The sequence below is a fragment of the Theropithecus gelada genome, chromosome 3 (genome assembly GCF_003255815.1).
Source record: "Theropithecus gelada isolate Dixy chromosome 3, Tgel_1.0, whole genome shotgun sequence".
Lineage (NCBI taxonomy): Eukaryota > Metazoa > Chordata > Mammalia > Primates > Cercopithecidae > Theropithecus > Theropithecus gelada.
The window spans coordinates 146,451,779-146,475,083 of record NC_037670.1 but is presented as its reverse complement, the minus strand read 5'-3'; the positions used below and the strand labels follow the sequence as shown (position 1 = coordinate 146,475,083).

The following is a 23,305-nucleotide window of genomic DNA, read 5'->3' as shown; positions in this document are numbered from 1 at the left end:
TGACCAAGCCAGTCTTGAATTCCTGACCTCAGGTGATCCATCTGCCTCGCCCTCCCAAAATGCTGGGATTACAGGTGTGAGCTCATGCACCTGGCATAAGTTCGTTTTTTCATTTGTTTTGCTTTGATTTTTTTGGATAGGATGGGTTACTCCGTTGCCCAGGCTGAAGCACAGTAGCATGATCTTGGCTCACTGCGGCCTCCACCTCTTGAGTTCAAGTGATTCTTTTGTCCAGCCTCCTGAGTATCTGGAATTACAGGAGTGTGCCACCACACCCAGCTAATTTTTGCATTATTAGTGATTCTTGTGTCTCAGCCTCCTGAGTATCTGGAATTACAGGAGTGTGCCACCACACCCAGCTAATTTTTGTATTTTTAGTAGAGATGGGTTTTCGCCATATTGGCCAGGCTAGTCTGGAACTCTTGACCTCAAGTGATCCGCCCGCTTCGGCCTCCCAAAGTAGTGTGATCACAGTCATGAGCCACAGTGCCTGGCTACTACTCTCTTGAGTTTTGAAATTAAACTATTACATTCAAATAATTACATTACCTAAATATAGAAAATATTTTAAAAATTCACTAATGATAAAGCTTACCCTCATACAGCTACTATTATAATTTTGAATATTTTTCTAATCTTTGTCTTATGTGTACATGCCTTTACATAATTTCCCAAAACATAATTTTTTAAAAAACTAGAATATCAAAAAAGAAAAGGTGTCACTTTTTGGAAATTATTTATATATGTATAGTTTATTAGAATTTGTATTTAAATTTTAATGTATTAATATTTTGCTTTTTAAATTAAAAGATAGTCTCAATGAAAAGGCACTTAGAAAGGGTTTCCTAAGGATGGGATAGAACTTTAAACCTTCTATATAGAAGAGCTAGGAATTTATTTTCTTAAATTTCAATTACAGTCAATTGCTTTTTTCATATCCAAATACTGACTATAACATGAGGCTAGGCAGAAAAGATCAAACTATAATGCTCAAGAAAAAGAAATCCTGATTGACTAAGTAATTGACTAAATTATATTAGTTGTAAATCACATTATCATATCTTCTAGAGACAGCATCATTATTGTTACATTGTAGGAAAACATGACATGATGACATCGGTCATTTTATTTTTTGTACGAATTGTCAAAATACTGTCTAAATTTCCCATTTTCTCTGCTCCATTTGGTTTCTTCTACATATAACGTCTATCTAGTTCATAGTACATTATTCAAAGGAAAATGAGACAAAACTAGTCTAAACATATTCCAGGTCTGAAAAATATATTAAAGGCAAAGAGAATGCAAATATTTTACCTGTTTTCCCAGTGTTATGAATGAATGTGTTTTCCAACGATGTTTTATCCCAACCCTGAAATTTAAGTTTCTTAAGATTCACATTTACTTGTGTAAGATCTTCATCAATATTGATAGGAGATTGTTTTGGACTATTACATGTTGGATATTTCTTTCCCCAATTTTTTTGATTCAGTGCACCTAGGGAAAAGAAAGAGTAAGAAACTTAGTTTCTTAAATTACCATGCAAAAGTTAAACTTTATATTACAGTTAATCCATTATATAAAAATAGATACAATAGTAGAAAATGTTTGACATCTTTGAACTAATGCATAAAATAATTATGCCTAGATTTAGAGTCTGGATTTCAACATGAAACACTGTAAAAGGTCTATAGAACAACCATGCCACTATAAAATAAACAAGTTTATAGAACAACAACCAGAGTTTGGTACAACTTTAGTCTACAACATCTTCTTTTTGTGATAAGGGAGTCAATGAGAACTAACTTTTATGCAGGCTTGATCTAGCGGCCACCTCTCATAATGTGACAAGTTCAGGGTTCAACAATGGCTTTGCCCAGTCATCACAGTTCTTTTGAATCAACAGAAAGCTGAATTGTCCTGTAAGGTTGTTAGTCCTAGCCCAGGGTTCCAGACTGAAAGGAGTCCAGATATAGGAGTAAAGTTCTGACTTCCTCAACACTCTCCATAAAAGTAGCTACCTTCAGATCTACTGTCACCCTCTGTCTTTGAATGATTTGGTTTAATTTCCATCTGTTTACGATCTTATTTATAAAAACATAATCATCAGGCTATCATTGAAATATCTCCTTCCCATTTTTCTCTGGTCATAAAGCCTAGCACATTTTATTGTTTAACAATAAGAAAAGGAAAACAGGGATTTCTATAAAGGTTTTTGCTTACAATAAACTGAATTTTCACACGTTCCACAGTATGAAGCGTCCTCTAAACCCAAACTGCCCTTTGTTGCCTTTATTTCACCCCTACCTGAAACCATGAACCACCTGCCATAATCTTATTTCCCTGCATGTTAACTTAGCACCCAAGCAGTGCTAAGCACAGGTATGTTCTACTTAAAGTTCTTTTAAAATATTGGAAATGTTGAGAATCCAAGTCTCTGGTTAAACGCTAGCATGTCCATGGCCATCGCAAGGAAGAAACGAGTGGCAGTGTAGTTTTCAACTTATATTCTTCTGAATGCTTTTCTTTCTGAAAATGAGAATGGGTAAGGCCAAGATTTTACATGATTGAGGTTTAGGGAATTATAAGTAAATTTATCTTTGATACAATCCTAGTCTACAGTGTCTTCTTTTGTGATAAGTGAGTCAGTGAGAACTAACTTTTATGCAAGCTCTATCTAATGGCTACCTCTCACAATGTGATGAAAATAACATTGCATAATTTTGCCCAGAAAATAAATAATAATTAGTCATACCATGAAGCCGTCTATAGAGTCACGGAAAATCTGGTAATACATCTCATAGTGAGGCATCTACCAGAATCGATAGGTACTGAAAATCATCTTAAAGTCTAGATCTATACCTAGAGAGCGTTTGAATACATTGTGTTTTAAATATGCACAGTGATGTGTATTTTGGATTCTAGGAATAGTTTTAATGATTTGAGTAATGACGTTTATTTCACTGTGGGGAACTCTGGCATAGGGACAAGAAAACACTGCTTATTTTACTAACGTCAATGCAAGAGAATGAAAGAGAATCTGCAGCACAAATCAATTACGTCCTCTTCATTGCTCACATTTTTAATACAATATAATAAATTTTAAGCACACTTAGAAAGAGTTACATAGTTGTGGTGCACAGGAATGTAAAATTTTAAAACTTCAATAACACTGAATATGATGTATAAACCTGCTATTTTCCATCACATTTTGTGCTTCTCTCTACTGGGAACCTAAAAGGCATCTTATACTTAGCATATCACAAACAGAAGGAACTCTTTTCTGCTCTGAAATAAGCTCCTTCCCCACAGTCTCTGACATCCCCTGAAGTGAGAAGTTATCCTGATGCCTTTGTTTCTCCTTCAGCAAGCCCTTTAGGGTCTGCCTTCAAAATATTTCCCTTATCAGACCACTTATTATCTCCACTGTTACCACCCTAACCCAAGTCACTGTCATCATTTGCCTGTACCTTGCTACCCTGCAAGCAGTATCATCATCACCTAGAAGATTGTTGTGAGATTCAGGCCACTATTATAGCCTTATGAAGTCTGAATCTACATTTTAACAAAATGCGTAGGATATTGATATACACATTAAACTTGGGGAAACACTGGCTTAGACTCCAGTAGTGCCTTCTATCTGGTTTTCAGAATCTTCTCTTGCTCCTTCCACAATTCTGTAATAGTACCACTTATGTAGTAAGTGGAATTATGACTTGGCTCCCGAAATTTCCACCCTATGGTGTAATCATCCTGTACAATTTCCTCCAATGGGGCATGAGCAGTACTTACGAATACGAAGAGAGAGTGGTCCCTTCCTTGATTAGGTTAAATTTGATGGCAAAGACTGTGGTGGATCACTGCTGTCATTGATTACATTATGTTATAGAAAGCTCCATTTCGGCAAATTGGAGAAAGATTCAAAACGTGGGAGATTTCCTTGCTAGTTTTGGAGAAGTGACCCACCAGGTTGTGAGGGGGCACGTGGCTAAGAACTGAGACCTGCCTCTGGGAGCTGAGAGTATAACCACGGTTATAATCACAAAAACAAAAAACACCCAACCAGTGACAAAAACAAACAAACAACAACAACAACAAAAACCAAGGACTTCAGTCCTACAACCTCCAGGAAGTGAATTCTGCCAACAACCTAAGCGAACTTGGAAGAGGACCCCAGGATCCAAATGAGACACCTTAATTTCAGATTTCTGAGACCCTCAGCAGAAAAGCCAACTAAGCAGCCCTTCCTCCTCAGCTCCTGACCCACAGAAACTGTGTGATAATATATACGCAGTGTTATAAGGTGGTAAATTTGTAGTAATTTGTTATGCAGCAAAAGAAAACCAACTCAGTAACTAAAGTACGCTTTAAAAATATATGTCAGATCACATTACTCCTTCGCTCCAATGCCATTTCAACTTACTCAAAATAAAACATGAACTCCTTGTGATGGCCAACAGATCCTATATGATGTCCCCACTCATGTCCTCTCTGCTCCGGTTCTCTATCATTCTGTTTTGATCACTCTGCTCCAGCCACAGTGGCTTCCATTGTGTCCCTTGAGCATGCAAAAGGTTGACACTGGCTGTCACCTGTTCCTGGAATATTCCCCACAGATGTCTGTAAGGCTTAAATGACTTGCTTTCTAACTTCAATCAAATCTCTCCTGAAAAGCATCTACTGGAGAGACTTTCTCTGAACTACCCTGTTAAATAGTATAGTTCCTCCCTTGGTAACTCTCCATGCCCTCTCCCTACTTCATTTTTCTTCTTTTAACATATTAATTATGCTTATTCATTGTTTCTACATCCCAGTACCTCAGAAAGAAAAGACTAGCACATAGTTGGTGTTTGATATGGTTTGGTTGTGTCCCCACCCAAATCTCATCTTGAATTGTAGTCCCCCTAATCCCCACATGATATGGGAGGGACCACGTGGAGATAATTGAATCATTGGAGCAGTTTCCCCCACCCTGTTCTAATGACAGTGAGTTAGTTCTCATGAGATCTTATGGTTTTACAAGGGGCTTCCCCCTTCGCTTGACTCTCATTCTTCTCCTGCTGTCTTGTGAAGAAAGACGTGTTTGCCTCCCTTTCTGCCATGACTGTAAGTTTCCCGAGGCTTCCACAGCCCTGTGGAATTGTGAGTCAATTAAACCTCTTTCCATTATAAATTACCCAGTCTCAGGTATGTCCTTATAGCAGCCTGAGAACAAACTTATACAGTGTTCATTAAACATTTGTTGAATAACTGAATCAAACCAACAAGAAGTGGTAGCCTTTTGTTTTATGAGTTTGAGCTCATAAGGATCAAACATATCATGGCATGAAAATGAAAAAAGAACCAAAAAAAAGATCAATAAAAGAAGCATTTCTTTACTCAACCGTATGTTTTATTTGATTGTTACATGATAATTTAGTTGAGTAGTCCCTACTAAACTTCTGTGGCTGGGTATCAGAGAGACCTGAAGTCTGAACTATACGAGGTTAGGATAACATATAGCACAATGACACTAGGTAACTAGATTATGTTTAAAGTGCATGGAATGATTACATTGAGTGTAGACCAAATTTAAATCACCTACTAGATCATAATGAGGCAGGACAGGCAGTCAAGGAAGTGACCATGTTCTTGGGATGAGGCAACCATGGTGATCATACAGTCAGCACAGTAAACCTCAGCATTTGCATTGTAATTGAGCTCATTCAAACAAAGCTTTCTTCAGTAGGGCCTTTCCCTTCCAGAGAGCAGGCACATTTTGATTTTACCTGTCCCCAGACTGACCCGACGCTCATTATAAAAGTAAAAACCACACCTCTCGGTGGAGTTTTAAGATGCTAATGAGACATGCAACGTATGAACAAGCAGGTACAGTTACTGCATGTGTGCACTCAGAAGACCACCCAGAACATGCTTACTAGTAACACCTCTTCCCACCTCTTTATGAATCATCTTTTAAAACTCCCAAAAAGGGAGTCTTACGCTTTATTCATTATTTCAACATCCCAGCACTGAGGAAAAAAAGACTGGCATGGGTGTATGATATGGTTTGGCTGTGTCCCCACCTAAAACTCCGCAAAAGGGTGTCTCCCTAGTGCCAGTTTTTGCTGTCTCACCCTTACGAACAGCCTGTCCTGAATTCTTTCTCTCTCAGGGTATACCGTCTATTCTGCACCTAACTTTCAAAATATCTTTATCCATTGTAATAAATTACTCTATGCTACACCTCCTTTGCTGTGCAGCTCTTGTTTAAACTATTTTAAACCAAGAAGAAAGAACTGAGGTATCACTTCAGCTGTCTACAATAGTACTTTGTACACTGTGGGCTCAAGATCCTTTCTTAATTTTCATGATTAAAAAGCAAAATAAAAGAGGCCAAATTTAAAAAATGTTTTTTAGTGGAAAAATCGACAAACAGATAAATAAACAGAAGTTGAAAAAAATAAGAACTAGAAATTCTTCATGCAAAGCACTCTAAAAGGGAGACTGTTTCAAATCACCATGAGTAGAAAACCAAAGGAAATCAACTAATGAAGTGTTAAAATTGTGCATAGGGGCCGGGCGCGGTGACTCACACCTGTAATCCCAGCTCTTTGGGAGGACAAGTTGGGCGGATCACGAGGTCAGGAGTTCGAGATCAGCCTGGCCAATATGGTGAAACCCCATCTCTACTAAAAAACACAAAAATTAACCGGGTATGGCGGTGCGTGCCTGAGTCCCAGCTACTCGGGAAGCCGAGTCACAAGCATTGCTTGAACCTGAGAGGTGGAGGATGCAGTGAGCCAAGATCGTGCCATTGCACTTCAGCCTGGGCAATACAGCAAGACTCCGTCTCAAAAAAAGTTGTGCACAGGAATAAAACAAAGACAAAAGAATCATTAAATACATTTTATCTGTCTTTAATAATGAAACATTAGACTAATCTTATTCTAAAACATTATTATTATTATTATTATCATTATTATTATTATTTTGAGACAGAGCCTCTCTCTGTTGCCCAGGCTAGAGTGCAGTGGTGCAATCTCCGCTCACTGCAACCTCTGCCTCCTGGGTTCAAGTGATTCTCCTGTCTCAGCCTCCTGAGTAGCTGGGATTACAGGCACGTGCCACCACACCCAGCTAACTTTCTGTATTTTTAGTAGAAACGGGGTTTTACCATGTTGGCCAGGCTGGTCTTGAACTCCTGACCTTGTGATCCTCCCACCTCAGCCTTCCAAATGCTGAGATTACAGGTGAGAACCACTGCGCCTGGCCTTAAATATTATTTTTTTGAATTCCCAAATTAATATGTTTAATGTGGCATCTGGAGACATCAGTTCATATAGTGGTTAAAGGCCAGGATGATGCATCTGAGAAAGCAGGTATACAGAATTCACTGTATTGTATCCACCTGAGTGTTACTAGGAACTATTGTGAAGGAAGAAATTAGGACCCTGACTGTAGTTGCAGCAGATTATCAGGCTGATTAACCCATAAGAAGGACAGCAGAATACTAAATAGGAGCTCCAAAGAATTAACCTAAGTTATTCATTTAGGTATTTATCCATGCTTTCATCCACTCATTGACTTACCTGAATTAGGAACACTCCTATAAATTTCCCATGCTTACCTCCATTGAAGCACTTAACATACTCTATTTTGTCTGTTAACTTGCCGATTTCATCTATACACCATTGCCAAACTCTGAGTCTGGCATATGCTACAAAGAAATTAAATGCTTGTGAAATAGTCTTTGTGCATCAAATGAATGTATTCAATGTTTGCATACGTATGCATCCTCTATTCCAAGCGGAATGGAAAGCAATTCTAGGCTCCGCAGGGGATACGCATGAGTTCAAGTTTGTTACCTTGCCTGTGTGTTTATTATTACATTCCGGAAGGGTGGGGGTCTGTTAAATAAATAGACAAATGCTTAAAAGGAGTACATGCAATGAAGGAAAATAAACATGGATAACAAAAGCACACTAATGCAGGCCTTGAAGGATGGACAGAATTATGACAGGCCAGACGAGAAACCAAGAACATATCTTGCTGACAAGCCTGGGCAAACTCATGGTGGCAGAAAAGTTCAGGCAATGCTGAGAGCAGTGAGCAGGCAAGCTTAGTCAAATGAGCAGAGTGAATGCAGGGGTATTCTACAGAGGGAGATGGAAAGGCAGACTATGATCACTGTGCCTGGGGAGACCAGTGAGAGGCAGGGAGGCTTTGGGAGAGGAAGGAGCTCATAGACGTCTCATCACAGAAATTAAGCAGGTAGGAATGCAGGATAGGCCGGAAGGGAGAGTCTGCGTAATGACTATTTTCATAGACATCTCCTATTTGCCTTAATTTGATTTTTACAGCATCAATGTACTTATTTAAACTACAATATGTCTGTCTCTTATTTATGTTTCTTTAATGGAAGAAAATGTTTCAGTACCTTTCTTAGAGCCTGGCACTTAATGAAATCAACATTTGCTAAATGAAAAAAAAGATGCTTCAGTGAGATAACTGTAGTTAGCACCCTTCAATGTTCATGTGCTATAGATATTTGACCAACTAGTCTTCTAGATAGAAACACACCTTAAAAAACATTCTGTGTGAGGAAACATTACTCCACTATCCATTAACACAAGAATATGAACTAAGAAAAACTAAAGTCTAACAGGGGAAATGTGTCAGAAAAAACAATACCAATGCAGGTTTTTGAATATTTGAAGGAAAAACTGAGTAAATTATGCAGATGAAATAAAAGTCAAAGAAAAAATTTAATTTTTCCCTCTTATTTTCTCTCATTTTTGCATTGTTCTTGTTGAGTCTTACCTTCAAATATCAGATTAATGCAAAAATAATTATAATTTTTTATAAGATATTCAGCAGAGATCCACCGAAAATTAATAGATATGTAATAAAAATCTCAATATTGATTTCTTTTAAAGGTTCCTATAAATTGCTATTATTTAATAAGATTTTAATAACAGTATACATAGAACTGATTCTTTAAAGATCAAGATATTGTTAAGAAAAAATATATATTACTTTTATTCTTAATGAATTTCTTGTGTCGTCAGGTTTTGAAGAAAGAAAATGTTTGTGTCTCAGCCGGGCGTGGCTGGCTCACACCTGTAATCCCAGCACTTTGGGAGGCCAAGATGGGCAGATCACCTGAGATCAGGAGTTCGAGACCAGCCTGGTCAACATAGTGAAACCCCATCTGTACTAAAATTACAAAAAAATTAGCCAGGTGTGTTGGTGCACGCCCATAATCACAGCTAATCAGGAGGCTGAGGCAGGAGAATCACTGGAACCTGGGAGGCGGAGGTTGCAGTGAGCCAAGATCGCACCACTGTACCCCAGCCTGGGTGACAGAGCAAGACACCATCTCAAAAAAAAGTTTGTGTCTCTACATATTCACATATAAAAATATTATGAAAAGGCAAAATAAGTGTAATATTGAAGTGAAGACTACAGTAATCTTCATAGCGTCTAGCACCAGTTGTCCTGAATAAACTCTGCTTAGTGCTCCATACACTGTAAGTCACAGCTTTATAAATTACCTTGGGCTTGCTTTCTACATGCTAACAAACATACCAAACACCAAAATTAAAAAGTCATTTAAATAGTATAAAGCTATCAGTGGTGAGTGACTTGGATTCAAATTTTAGTTTAATAAAATACAAAAATGAAGTAATTCAGTATTTTTTCAATGATAAGTAGCATAAAATTTAGTATTCCAGCAAAATGGAAAGACGATATACTTAAGAAGACACTTTTTAGATGCAAGAGTTAGCTGCTTGAAAAAAGAGGCTTCCTCAAAGATAAGAAACTAAAACCAAAAGTCAATAAACAATCACTAAGAGGTTATATGTCTTAATGATAAATGTCATCACATAAACCGACTCAAAGCAAAGGAAGAGGGATGTCTGTGACAACTTCTCATGTTGAAAATAAGAATGAGGATGTGTTTCCATGCACAAACTAGTGTGCCTCTTTGTGTTTCTGGCCAGAGGTTTCTGCAGCTAGAAACAGCAAAGCAGTTGCCGAATGTTGGTTATAGCTGCTATTAAAGCTGAAATAAAGGCAGATCAAATGCAAACAATTTCAGAATGATAATCTGTTTCATCAAACTACATTTTCCTTTGTTTTATGTACTAATGGCACAATCACATCAGGACAGCAAAAAATCTTTGCAAGTCTGGCTGATATATGCAATTGGCAGGGGGTTACATGTCAGAGAAGGTAGTTATCAATTTATTTAGGAAAATTCTAGCACAAATTCCTTTTAGCATTATGTTATTTAAGAAAATCATTAACTAAAGTCCAACACAAATAGGCAGAGAAATAGACCAGAAACTTTTTGCAAAGTTCCTGTTTAAAATTTTAGGACCTTTGCAAGTTGAAAAAATCATCTAAAACAAACAAAAACCCAACAAAACATAACAACAAAAACTAGTGCTCTATAGTGCAATAAACTGAAATGTTTTTTTGGAGACCACAGGGGAAAAAAATAAAAAGCACAAGACGAAAAAAAGATCAAAGGACACTGAGGTAGTAAAATACCATTACATTGAGGATAAGTAATCAAGATCTTATAATCTGTGGTGGGCATAAATTAAATCCATAAACAGAATAAATATAATATTCATAATGGTTCATAACTAACTTATTGCTTTAATCAGAAAATGAAACAAATCTTACAGAGAAATAAAGAAAATTTTAGTTAAAGCAAGAAATTATGGAAGTACAAATAAATACAATAGAATTGAGGACAATAAATAAGATGTCAGCTGGGCAAGATGGCTCACACCTGTAATCCCAGCACTTTGGGAGGCTGAGACCAGTGGATCACCTGAGGTCTGGAGTTCAAGACCAGCCTGGTCAACATAGCGAAACCCTGTATCTACTAAAGATACAAAAATTAGTCGGGCCTGGTGGTGCGTGCCTGTAATCCCAACTACTTGGGAGGCTGAAACAGGAGAATTGCTTGAACCTGGGAGGCAGAGGTTGCAGTGAGCTGAGATTGTGCCACTGCACTCCAGCCTGGGCTAACAGAGTGAGACTGTGTCAAAAACAACAACAACAACAAAAGATGTCATTTTGAAGGTTAGGAATGTTTGACAGGATTCTTATTTGGGAGTGAGGAAGGGAGAAGGGCAAAGGATGACGTCTAAAACCCCGACGGGGACATACCTGAGTGTATCATGGTACCAGTCATGTTGGTAGAGAATATGAATAGAAAGACTTTGAATTTTGTTTTGAACCTACAGACTTGGAAATTTCAATGGAAGTTCATTAAACAACAAAAAATATGGATCTGGGAGGCACTGGTCTGGGGAATATTAGCATACAGATAGCATACATTTATAACCACAGATGTGGGTGAAATACTTAAATCAAAGTTGACAAGCAAGAAGAGGTTCAATGATAAGACGGTGGAGAGCATTAACATTTAGGCAGCATAAAGGGGAGCAGGGGCACCAAATGGACTTAAGAATGAGTGGCCTGAAAAGGAATTGCAAACCTAGGAGAAAACAGTATCATGAAAGTCATAGAAACATGGTTTCAACAATGAGTATCCCAAAGTGGGTGTCATACACAACAGAGAGACCGCCCAAGCATCATGAGTGAAGAGTGAGTTTTAATTTGGTTATTTCCCAACTCCAAACCCTACATTCACAGAATAAATCAATTTCAGTGACATGATGGACTTGCAATTCAGACTACAGAGTGAATTAGAGGGAACCGGTAGAATTAAAGTACTTTTTAAAAAGAGTTTGCTGTGAACGAAAGAAGAATGATAAGGTGGCACACAGAGACAGATGCAAGGATGAGAAATGGATTTATTTTTAAGACAGAGGGAAACGTAAGTATGTGTATATATTGAGAGGAAAGAATTATTAAAAGACTTTGAAGTTATGGAAAGTTGATGATCAAATATCCCAAAAGAGAAAATACAAAGCATGAATAGAGTATTATTAGCCTAAGGGAGGAAAGAAGCACAAGAGAGGCATGGAATATGGATTCAAATGGTTTTAGCTATATTTAGAATAGGGGAGTGAGAAATCTGATGTTCATGCCCTGTATTTCTGTTTTATAGCTACATCCCATCACATGGGAGGAGAAGTTTGGTAGTTGAACTACATGAGCTCAGTCTCTGCACCACCACTTACCTGAGCCTCAGTTACCTTACCTGTAAAAGAAAGAATAATCTCCACATCTCAGACTGTGCAAATTAAATCAGATAATATATGTAAATGGGCAGGCAGACAGTACAAATCTTTTCAATCCCTTTCCCTATTTTCTCAGAAAAACTGGAATCAGTATCATTCACTGCAAGGGAGGAGCAGGTGTGAGAATAGGCTTGAGGAAATAGTGAAGAATAAAATCGTGGACATTTAGGCTGAGGGCTCTCCTGATGTGGGGACCATGAACCTGTAGAGGCACCTTCTAAAAGTGTGTATTGGAAGAAGCAGTGGCAAGAACAACCCCCGGACAGACCAAAGCTCATGCAATGCTGCATCCTGTGCTCAGCTGCATCCCGCAACCAGCACCTACATCTCGCCACCATTGCCGCCACCATGCCCAAGAGAAAGGTTGAAGGGGATGTGAAAGGAGATACAGCCAAAGTGAAGGATGAACCACAGAGAAGATCTGCGAGATTGTCTGCTAAACCTGCTCCTCCAAAGCCAGAGCCCAGGCCTAAAAAGGCCCTGCAAAGAAGGGAGACAAGGTACCCAGAGGGCAAAAGGGAAAAGCTGATGCTGGCAAGGAGGGGAATAACCCTGCAGAAATGGAGACCAGACACAGAAAGCTGAAGGTGCTGGAAATGCCAAGCGAAGTGTGTGCATTTTTGATAACTGTGTACTGGAGACTGTACAGTTTGAAATATTTTTATCAAGTTTTATAAAATGCAGAATTTTGTTTTACTTTTTTTTTTAAGCTGTGTTGTTAGGACACAGAACATTTCATTATTGTTTTTAGGGGAAGGAGCATATGTCACTAATGAATGCCTCCGAATCTGGATTGATGTGCAGAAAACACCTTTCCCTTCTAGTTTTGAGAGACTTCCTCTTGGTTCCCAGGAGGAAAGATTTCCTGACTTTGACACACACAGCCACCTTGGTGCAAAAGCCTTGTGGTATGGAAAACAAATTAGTTCTTATGTCCTCTTCTCCCTTTCCACCTTTCAGCATAGACTTAACTCCCTTAAACCCAGACATCTGTGGGGACCTGACCCCCATTAACTGGTTACCAGTGCGTCAGGCAATCTGGACTTTCCAGTGGTGCCACTGAGATAGCGTGCCTCAAAAGAGCAGTGGTTATGTTTCTAGATTGTGACTCTTCAAATAAATTCTGCCATTTTCATTTCATTTCTGAAAGTCAGGGTTGGTTGTGAAAAGCTGTTAAACACATGCTAAATGTGAAATGTCAACCCTCACTCGAAACTTTCCCTGCTCAGTGCATCAGATGAAGACTTCATTGAGTTTTATAGTGGCTTTCTGATTTTTGGCAGTCCAGTAGAGAAGGATTTTTGAAAGTTGTTGTATACTGTTAATAACTGTCTGCCCATGTCCTGACTGAAATTCCATGATTGTTTATGGAAAGTGTCTTCAATAAAGCTGGATACAGTTTGGCTTGGAAAAAATTAAAATTAAAAAAAAAAAGTGTGTATTTTTGGTTTAACTTTTTGATTTTTAAGAAATGTTTGGGAAAGTCAATATTCCTGATGGACAAGCAGAGAGGACAGGTAGTTGCAGTCCTAAGTGGAAATCAATAGGATGAATGTGAGTAGGAAGTATAAAAAGCTAGAGAACTGGAGGTTCTGGCTAGACAATGCTGAAGCTCTCTCCCCACCACCCCCATCTCTAATCTGGTATGGGGAAAGAAAGGTAATTTTTAAAAAGCTATCAAACCATCAGAACCACGAAGTCCTCCTATCTTTCACTTTAAATTATAAGATGATAAGAGTGATAGTGCTGAAACCCAATACTGCAGTGTTTCTGTTGCTGTAGCCTGGTATCAAATATTTAATTAAAATTGGAAAAATCGCAGATAAAATTTCACAAACTCCCGGAACAACAGAGTTCTTGTTGCTCTAACCCCCAATGACAAGACACCACTTCCAGAAGAAAGAAAAGGCTCAGAGACAAGGTGACACTGTGACTAATGTTATGACCTTTACATTTGCCTGATTCTAATTGCACCTACTGAATTTTAATACTCAGGATTCAGACTGAAGGCAATGCAGGTTGATTAATTATAGGACTTTGCTGTAGCCCTTGCTGTTAACTAGCTGCCCTCAGTGTTAACTAACTGTCCTCAATGAAAGGCAGGCAAACTATTTATGGAGTGATGAGAGAAATAGAGATTTCTTCCCTTTGTTGCTGCAGTCTTATTACCAATGAGATGGCAAATACAGAACCAAAAAAAAAAAAAAAAGCCCTGATGGAAATTGCCACTTGATTTGGGAAATAAAAATTTCTTCTTGCAAAATAGCTCTGAAAGTTGCCTTAGGGTCACTGTAAGCCCTTTTGTGGTCATTAACTTTTCCCCTTCTTCAATAACTGATGAGCTAAGTTCTCATAGCACAGAAGTAGCAGTGCAATGGAAAACAACACAAGTCTCTGTCAGTGACACTATCATCAGGTCTGTACTCAATGCTTATTATCCACATACTTATTATAGATATGGGGCATGACTATGGCTCTGTTTCCTGCCTTTGGTAAAAGTGCCAACGACACAGAGTTGAAATCTTAGACACAGCGGCAACCTGGTATCCTTCTATTCATGGTAGGACCTTTGCTGAACCACAGCACTGTTTCATCGTTTTGGTTGAAGCCCACGCTGCCCATATGGCAGAAGCTTCTGGCTTGATTCCTATTTGAGTCATTGGTTCCTCCTTTCTGTATATACTTATCATAGAATACTCTTATATCAGATCTCCTAGATGCATTGTTACTGGTCACATTCAAGGAACAAGAAAGAAGCTGTGGACCCATTATGATAGCAATAAATCTGCTGCCACGGCTAGGATTTCTATATTTTATATTGTCCACAGATCCCATCAAAACTTAACACTACTGACTGCAGCTTTTATTTGTTCATTTGTTTACTAATTCATCAAATATTTATGATGTGCCTAGTGTGCGACAGAATATACACCTGGTACATAAGATTCAAAGATCAATAAAAGTGCCATCATCAAAGAACTCATGTTCTAGTGAGGACCAAAGATATAAAAACTGTCAATTATAATCTAACCTAATGAACATAATAGCAGAAATATGCATAGGGTATTCCAGGGACACGAAAGAGAGGTACCTAACCCAGATGGGATATGAGACAAGTAAGGCTTTCCAGACAAAAAGGTACTTGAAATAAGTCTCAATAAACAGGTATCCAACTGAAAGTAAGGAAGAAATTCATGGCTGAAGGCATGTAGGAAGACAGAAAATAGCATCAGTACAGAAGACAGAATGCATGGATGTTCGGGGAGAACAGTAAGAGGTTCTATGTGCTCAGACATGGAATGCAAGGCAGTGAGTGGAGGGGCTGTAAGAACAAATGAAAAAATTTGGGGGCAGCCGGGCGCGGTGGCTCAAGCCTGTAATCCCAGCACTTTGGGAGGCCGAGACGGGTGGATCACGAGGTCAGGAGATCGAGACCATCCTGGCAAACATGGTGAAACCCCGTCTCTATTAAATACAAAAAAAAAAAACTAGCCGGGCGAGGTGGCGGGTGCCTGTAGTCCCAGCTACTTGGGAGGCTGAGGCCGGAGAATGGCGTGAACCCGGGAGGCGGAGCTTGCAGTGAGCTGAGATCCGGCCACTGCACTCCAGCCTGGGTGACAGAGCGAGACTCCGTCTAAAAAAAAAAAAAAAGAAAAAAGAAAAAATTTGGGGGCTTTGCATGCCAGAACAAGGGCTTTAAAATTTTTCTAGTAAGCTATTGAAGGTGTTTAAGATGCAAGTGTCATGGTCATATTTAAATTTTATGGAGGTAACTGTGGTTACAGAGTTAAGGAACACAAAACTGACTGCAGATAGGTCAGTTAGAAGGTTTTAGCAATAGGTAAGGTGAAGATTATTAAGGATCTAAACTAGGGCAGAGATCAGAAGAAAGAGATTTGAGAAAGATTTGAAAGTTGAGAGTTAATATTTGTGAAAAAAATCAGAACTGGTTAGTTGATTAGCTGTGAGATGGAGACAGAGGAGGTAGTGAATTGGTGAATGATCACTTTGATGACTCTGACTGATGACTGAGGATGATGGTGCCACCAGCCAAAAGCCACAGCATCAATTCCTCCAGGAACTGGTTGCCGAGTCCCTTGTCATCCTTTATGGCCACTGTACAATGATGCATTAGGTTCAGGTGGTGGGTGGCTGGGAAGAAGGGGAAGAATCACCGTTTTCTTTGATCTACACCATTTTCTTTGATCTACACTGAGCTCTCCTCAATGGCCCTGACTACTAATGAGAAGTAAAAAATGTCTGAAGTGAATTATTCCTTAGGTCAATTATTTGTTGTCAGTGTGGCCAGAGAGGCACCACTGGCATCCCAGAATCTCTCAGAGGTCTCCAGGGACTGAAATGATGCCAAAAATTTAGCCTGATGATTCTGTACAAGAGAAAAGTTAGTCTTCACCTTGCTTTCTTTGTATTGCAAAGTGACAGTAAAGGCTGACATAAAGAATAATTTAATGGCTATGGGTCTTTTCAAGCATGTACATAGCTGAATAATAACAACATTACGTGACACCAGAGATCATCTGCATTGTTTTTTATAAAGATCTGTATGCCTTTTCCATTCATCTACCTTTTCCCAGTCTAGCTATTGCATCATTCTCTTTTCAAACCAACTGAAAGTTTGATAGACACTCATATAGATATCATTTGGGGAAAATTATGACACCTAAAATTAATTTGTTCACAAGCAATTTGTAACAGTCTAATGAGAGCAATACAACCTGTGAAATATAAGATAAACAGCTGAAACTATTACCAAAATTAAAGACCTAAAATGAGAAAGTAAAAAAGTGCTTAAGTGATAATTAAACCAAACTCCTATTTAAAGATAGCAAATTATGGCTTGATTTTTTAAAATCTTAAAAGTGACTTCAAAAATTAGAGGTAATTTTTTCAAATGTGACATTAAACAGCTTGTCTACTGCTGCCTCTGACCTCTTTCCTAAATTTCCACTTATTTTTTAAATTAGTCTCAATCAAGAGACTCTTATAAGCTGAGCAGAAGCCTGAATACTGACCCTTTTCCTTTTTTCTATCCCATTTCTTAATGATGATGTTTAAATTATGTGTTTTAATATAAACAATTCTGGTGCATGACAATTTATATATCAGCTAAAACAAGCTGATAATCAGCTTACATTGCAAATAGACTCATTGCGATAGTTCATTATGTTAGCATGTGCCTCTACTCTTTAAATGTATACATAAAAAGGCTGAAAGAGAGAAAAGCTTTAAACTAAAATGTTAGGAGTGATTGCCAAGGGATTATCAATCTCAAAGTAAATTATTAAACTCATTATGAAAGCCAACTGTATTTGATTTTTTAATAAATTGATTCTTCAAAGCTTTTCTTTTTTTTTTTTTTTTTTTTTTAAGAGACAGTGCTTATTCTGTCACCCAGGCTGGAATGTAGTGGCATGACTGTAGCTCACTAAAGCCTTAAACTCCTGGGCTCAAGTGATTCTACTGCCTCAGCCTCCCAAGTAGCTGGGACTACAGGCATGTGCCACCACGCCTAACTAATTATTAAAATTATTTTGTAGATATAGAGTCTCTCTTTGTTTCCCAGGATTGTTTTCTACTTCTGGCCTCAAGCAATCTTCCTATCTTGGCCTCTCAAAGCACTGGAATTACAAGTGCCAGCCACCTTCAAGTCTTTATTATGCTAAAAACAAACAAACAAACAAACAAACAAAAAAAAACACTCACGGCAGGGCGCGGTGGCTCACGCCTGTAATCCCAGCACTTTGGGAGGCCGAGGCGGGCGAATCACGAGGTCAGGATCCAGACCATCCTGGCTAACACGGTGAAACCCCGTCTCTACTAAAAATACAAAAAATTAGCCGGGCGAGGTGGCGGGCGCCTGTAGTCCCAGCTACTCGGGAGGCTGAGGCAGGAGAATGGCGTGAACCTGGGAGGCGGAGCTTGCAGTGAGCCGAGATCGCGCCACAGCACTCCAGCCTGGGCGACAGAGCGAGATTCCATCTCAGGGAAAAAACAAAAACAAAAACAAAAAACACTCGCATGGATTTAAACGCATCTAAACTTGTGTCTACTTTTTCAGCCCAGGGGAAGATTCTCTAACAGTTTATTCAGTAACACTATATTTAAGTAGTTTCTCTTTTTGGATGAGCAGGTTCCTTGCGTTTGCATAACTGGACAGAGAAGGTTTGTCAGGAAGCTGGGGCAGAGGAAGTGAAGCAGGCACTGAGAAGTGAAAACCCCTGAGAAGTCACAGAAATTCTAAGGAGGACTTAGGACTTCCATGGGCAGTGGAATTTGAGGAGAGGAAGAGGCAGGCTGGTGTTTGAGCATAACTCACATCTTTGAAAGTTTGAGAAGCCAGCTGACACCTGTTTGAGACATTTTTAACTAATTAATACTGAGGAAGGGTCAAAGTTAGGACAAGGTAAAAGTCAACAATGCACTTACAGGTCAGCAAATTTCTGTTCACTATAGTTTAGTTAATGCAATGCCTATGTTTTCACATTTGCCACTACCAAATAATAAACACCACACTTCTGAAAAGTGTTCACATCAGAGTCATATTAGGACATTTCTTCAAATAAATCACTCTTTTTCACTACTCAAAATAAAACTTCTAAAACTTATACTAGTAATATCAAAAATTATTACAAAGTATTTTTTCTTCTGTGGTAAATAAAGGTAACGCTAGTAGCAATGAGGCTGTATCTCTGTCAGCTCCAAGAAGACAGCAGTATCCTTTGTTTAAGAAATTGAATAAAAATTTTGAAAATTTCAAATAAGTTGATTCTAGATCATATCTCTATAAAAACTGACAAACTGATTTGGAATAAAACATTTATTCTCAATTAACTCATTGTGATTTCACCTGGTAGAACTCTAGAACATAAAATGGAAGAAATCTTCCGTATCTAAAATCTAATTTGATCATAATTTCTCATGTCTTGTATTGACTTATTTGGATCTTATAATCTTCTAAATCAAAATTATATTTTATGACTTAGTTTTCTGATACCATATTCAAAGCATACATATCTATAACTTTGATGGGTAAGCAGAAAATAAATTATGGCCACAAATATGCTCTGTTTCTAAATTTGATTTTGTTTGACCTTCTCTTATTCCCTGGACATTCAATATTTTGCTACTTGTTGTATTAGTTACTACATATTTTCTAGTAACACTCCTAAGTCTGAAAATACAAATATGAATTTTCTTTCAGTGAGACTAAGGGCTAGAAGAAGAAGACATACAGATAAACAAATCAATGCCACAAGAATTATAGGTAATCTAATAAGGATATGCACACATGATCACTTCCCTGGGGTCTCAGAATAGATTTTGAAGAGGACATAATATTGAGTGTAGAAATTTGCATACATACTTACTAAGGCAGGGCAGGGCTACTCCTGCTTTCTAGTCTGAGCCAGATCACCAGTCCCCTTGATAACTAGAGAAGACAGAGCAGTTTCTGTATTTCACTGCAAGCCTACTATCTTGGATTTTACTTTGCTTCTTTATCTTTATCTGGCATCAGGTTTCTATTCCATGCTCTGTCAAATCAAGTATGTTGAATTCTGATTATCCTGTCTTCTGATGATAACTTGTCCATCACAGAATTTCAGGATTGGGAAAACCACATTAGTTCATGATATGATTTCTCTGTGTCCCCATCCAAATCTCATCTTGAATTCCCATGTGTTGTGAAAGAGACCTGGTGGGAGGTAATTTAATCAGGGGGCAAGTCTTTCCCATGCTGTTCTCGTGATAGTGAATAAGTCTCATGAGACCTGATGGTTTTAAAAGCAGGCATTCTCCTGCACAAGCTCTCTCATTTTTTACCTGCCACCATCCATGTAAGATGTGACTTGCTCCTCCTTGCCTTCTGCCATAATTGTGAGGCTTCCCCAGCCATGTCGAACTGTAAGTCCAATTAAACCTCTTTCTTTTGTAAATTGCTTAGTCTCGGGTATGTCTTTATCAGCAGCATGAAAATGGGCTAATACAGTTCAATTACTCATTATTGCTTGAATTCTCTATAGGACATTCTCAATAACAGGTTTTTCTACTGAAATTTAAATATCTTTGATATTGGAGTCTCTCTCTCTCCCAGAATACTTTATTCTAATTTTGGATTTTTCAATGTGAAAAAAATTATTTCCTCTATCAAAGTAGGTTTCTGTAGCTTTTATATTTCTCTCCAAATTGTACCTACTGGGGGCCATCCAAAATATTTAGTTATTTTTCCATATGAAGGCCCCATAAATATATTAATCCTGGCATTGTAGTTTCCTGGGCCTTATCTTTTTCATGATACAGTCAAAATGCTCCTCATATATCAAGACTCTACCAATCAAGGGGTCTTCTACCAAATACTCTCCAATTTGTCCATAACCTTTTTAAAGCTTAGCACCTAGAGTTGGGCACAACATTTTGAATGGAGCAAAATATGATAATATAGATGAGTTTTCTAGGCTATAAAATATGCCTTCAACTTTATCATTATAACAACAGTAATTCATATGTGCGTGGTACTTTCTTTGGGAAGTGTGAAAGGAAAAAAAAACTTGGGGTCCCCAAATCACTAAACTAAAGTGAAATGTCAAGCTAGGAACTGCTTAGGGCCAACCAACCTCCCATTCTAATCAAAGTCACCCCTCTGCTCACTGAGATAAATGCATATCTGATTGTCTCCTTTGGGGAAGCTAATCAGAAACTCAAAATAATGCAGCCATTTGTCTCTTATCTACTTATGACCTAGAAGCCCCCTCCTTGCTTCCAGTCTTCCCGCCTTTGCTTCGAGTTGTCCTGCCTTTCCAGACAGAACCAATGTTCATCTTGTGTGTGTTGATTGATGTCCCATGTCTCCCTAGAATGTATAAAACCAAATTGTGCTCTGACCACCTTGGGCACATCAGGACCTCCTGAGGCTGTGTCATGGGCTCACATCCTCAACCCTGGCAAGATGAACTTTTTAAATTAGTCCTGTCTCACATTTTTAGGGCTCACAGGAAGTAACACTATATAATATTTAGAATGCATGTGTCCTGAAATCACACTTTCTGGGTGAAAACACTGTCTCCACCATTTATCAACTAATAACCTTGAATAAGTCTCTTCGCTTCTCTATTCCTCAGTAATACTACCTAAAAAAAAAAATGGATTGTATGAGGATCAACCTCACAGCATCACTGTGAGGTTTAAATAACAAAATAATGGCTGCTAGACTCTTCATTTTACCACACTCTGCTTTCTCTTCCATAAGCAGCCACTCTTTTCTTATCTCAGTGCCTTTGCACTTTCCTTGCCCTTGCCTGAAACATTCATCCTCTACTTGTCACCAGATGGCTACTTTTCTTTCTTCATATCTCAGATGAAATGTCTCCCATTTGGAAAGGTCCTCCCCACCTTTGCTAAGCTATTATCTATCATATCAACATGTTTATTTTTATTTATTTATATTTCTAAAATAGACATGGGGTCTCACTGCATTGCCCAGGCTAGTCTTGAACTCCTGGGCTCAAGAGATCCCCCTGCCTCAGCCTCCCAGAGTGCTAGGATAACAGGCATGAGCCACCATGTTTGGCCAGGTTTATTCTTTTGACAATAGCTATCATACTCTGCAATTATTTATTTATTTGCCTTTTTTTTCTTTTTTGGTCTTTTTCTTCCTAATAGAATGTAAGCTTAATTAGAGCAGATACTTACCTGTTCTGTTAACAGATAGGTGATACTCATCAATTTATTAATTGAGTATTAGTCCCTGTAGTTAGTACTGAATGAATAAATTAGTGAGCATCACCTGTATGTTTTTGTTATTGTGCTTATCATCATTTCTCTTAGCTCTCATGCCTGCTCTCTGAACAAGCAGATAAATGAATTCACATTTTCAGAATAACTAAAATAACAGCAAAATGCATTTCACAAATGTGAGGGGAAATATGGTCACTAAAATGGATAAATCCACTAAAACTCCCCAAACATTTCTCAGCAGCTACCGAGAATTCAGTTCAATAGTGCGTGAAATTCCATTTCATGTGTCCCAGTTTGTCATATGAGAAAATTTCAGCATGCACATTAAAAGGAATCACTTATTTAGAACCCAAAATGATAATGTTACCATGCCAGATCTATTTAATTTAGCCTGGATTTGGCCTCATAAAAAAAAAATTCTTCAAATAGAGGCTAACAAACTGGTAAAGAGCTACACAGCAAATTCTCAGTGCAACATCATGCTTCCATTTATTTTAGTGAGAACCCCTGGCAGACATGAATAAAGGGAAGCCCATATTAAATGATATATTTCTTAGACTTTTGTATTGTTTCATAAGTCAAATAATTTTTATGGAAAAATCATTAAACTGGATATAGAATTACTAACTGAATTACCTTTGTTTTTCAATTTAAACCACAGGGTAATTCAATAGTTGAAACTAGTATAATCTAATTTCTGCTTTGGTAGGCTCATATTTGTGAGCTCTATGATATTATCTTTCCCTTTCTTTTTTATTAAGCAATTAAAATGTTCATGCATTGTCAACATAGCAGAGCAACACATAGGACTAAGGAGTAAAATATTAAAAGGCTTCATTTTAACCTTCTCCAACTTGTACTTCTCTTTTAAAACGCAGGTCCTGTTAAGTAATTGTTGCATATCTTTTTTTACATATAATTTTAAACTTGCAGAAAAGGTTCCAGTACAAAGACTTTTTTTTTCTTGAACCACTGGAGAAAATAGAGCCAACATCCCATTGACATTGAGTACCTCAGCCTGAGCTTCATTTTTTTTTTTTTTTTTATTATACTTTAAGTTCTAGGGTACATGTGCACAACGTGCAGGTTTGTTACATATGTATACATGTGCCATGTTGGTGTGCTGCACCCATTAACTCCTCATCTACATTAGGTATATCTCCTAATGTTATCCCTCCCCACAATAGGCCGCGGTGTGTGATGTTCCCCTTCCTGTGTCCAGGTGATCTCATTGTTCAATTCCCACCTGAGTGAGAACATGTGGTGTTTGGTTTTCTGTTCTTGTGATAGTTTGCTGAGAATGATGGTTTCCAGCTGCATCCGTGTCCCTACAAAGGACACGAGCT

At 38.2% G+C, this 23,305-nt stretch overlaps 1 protein-coding gene across 3 annotated transcripts in view; it reads right to left on the bottom strand.

Annotated features, from left to right (window-relative positions):
• PTPRZ1 (protein tyrosine phosphatase, receptor type Z1) overlaps positions 1–23,305 on the bottom strand; it is a 193,437-nt gene that overhangs the window by 91,978 nt on the left and 78,154 nt on the right. For all 3 annotated transcript variants that reach the window (XM_025380029.1, XM_025380031.1, XM_025380032.1), the window contains exon 3: positions 1,315–1,494. In XM_025380029.1, coding sequence (XP_025235814.1) covers positions 1,315–1,494 — 180 coding nt within the window. The remainder of the gene's footprint in view (positions 1–1,314; positions 1,495–23,305) is intronic.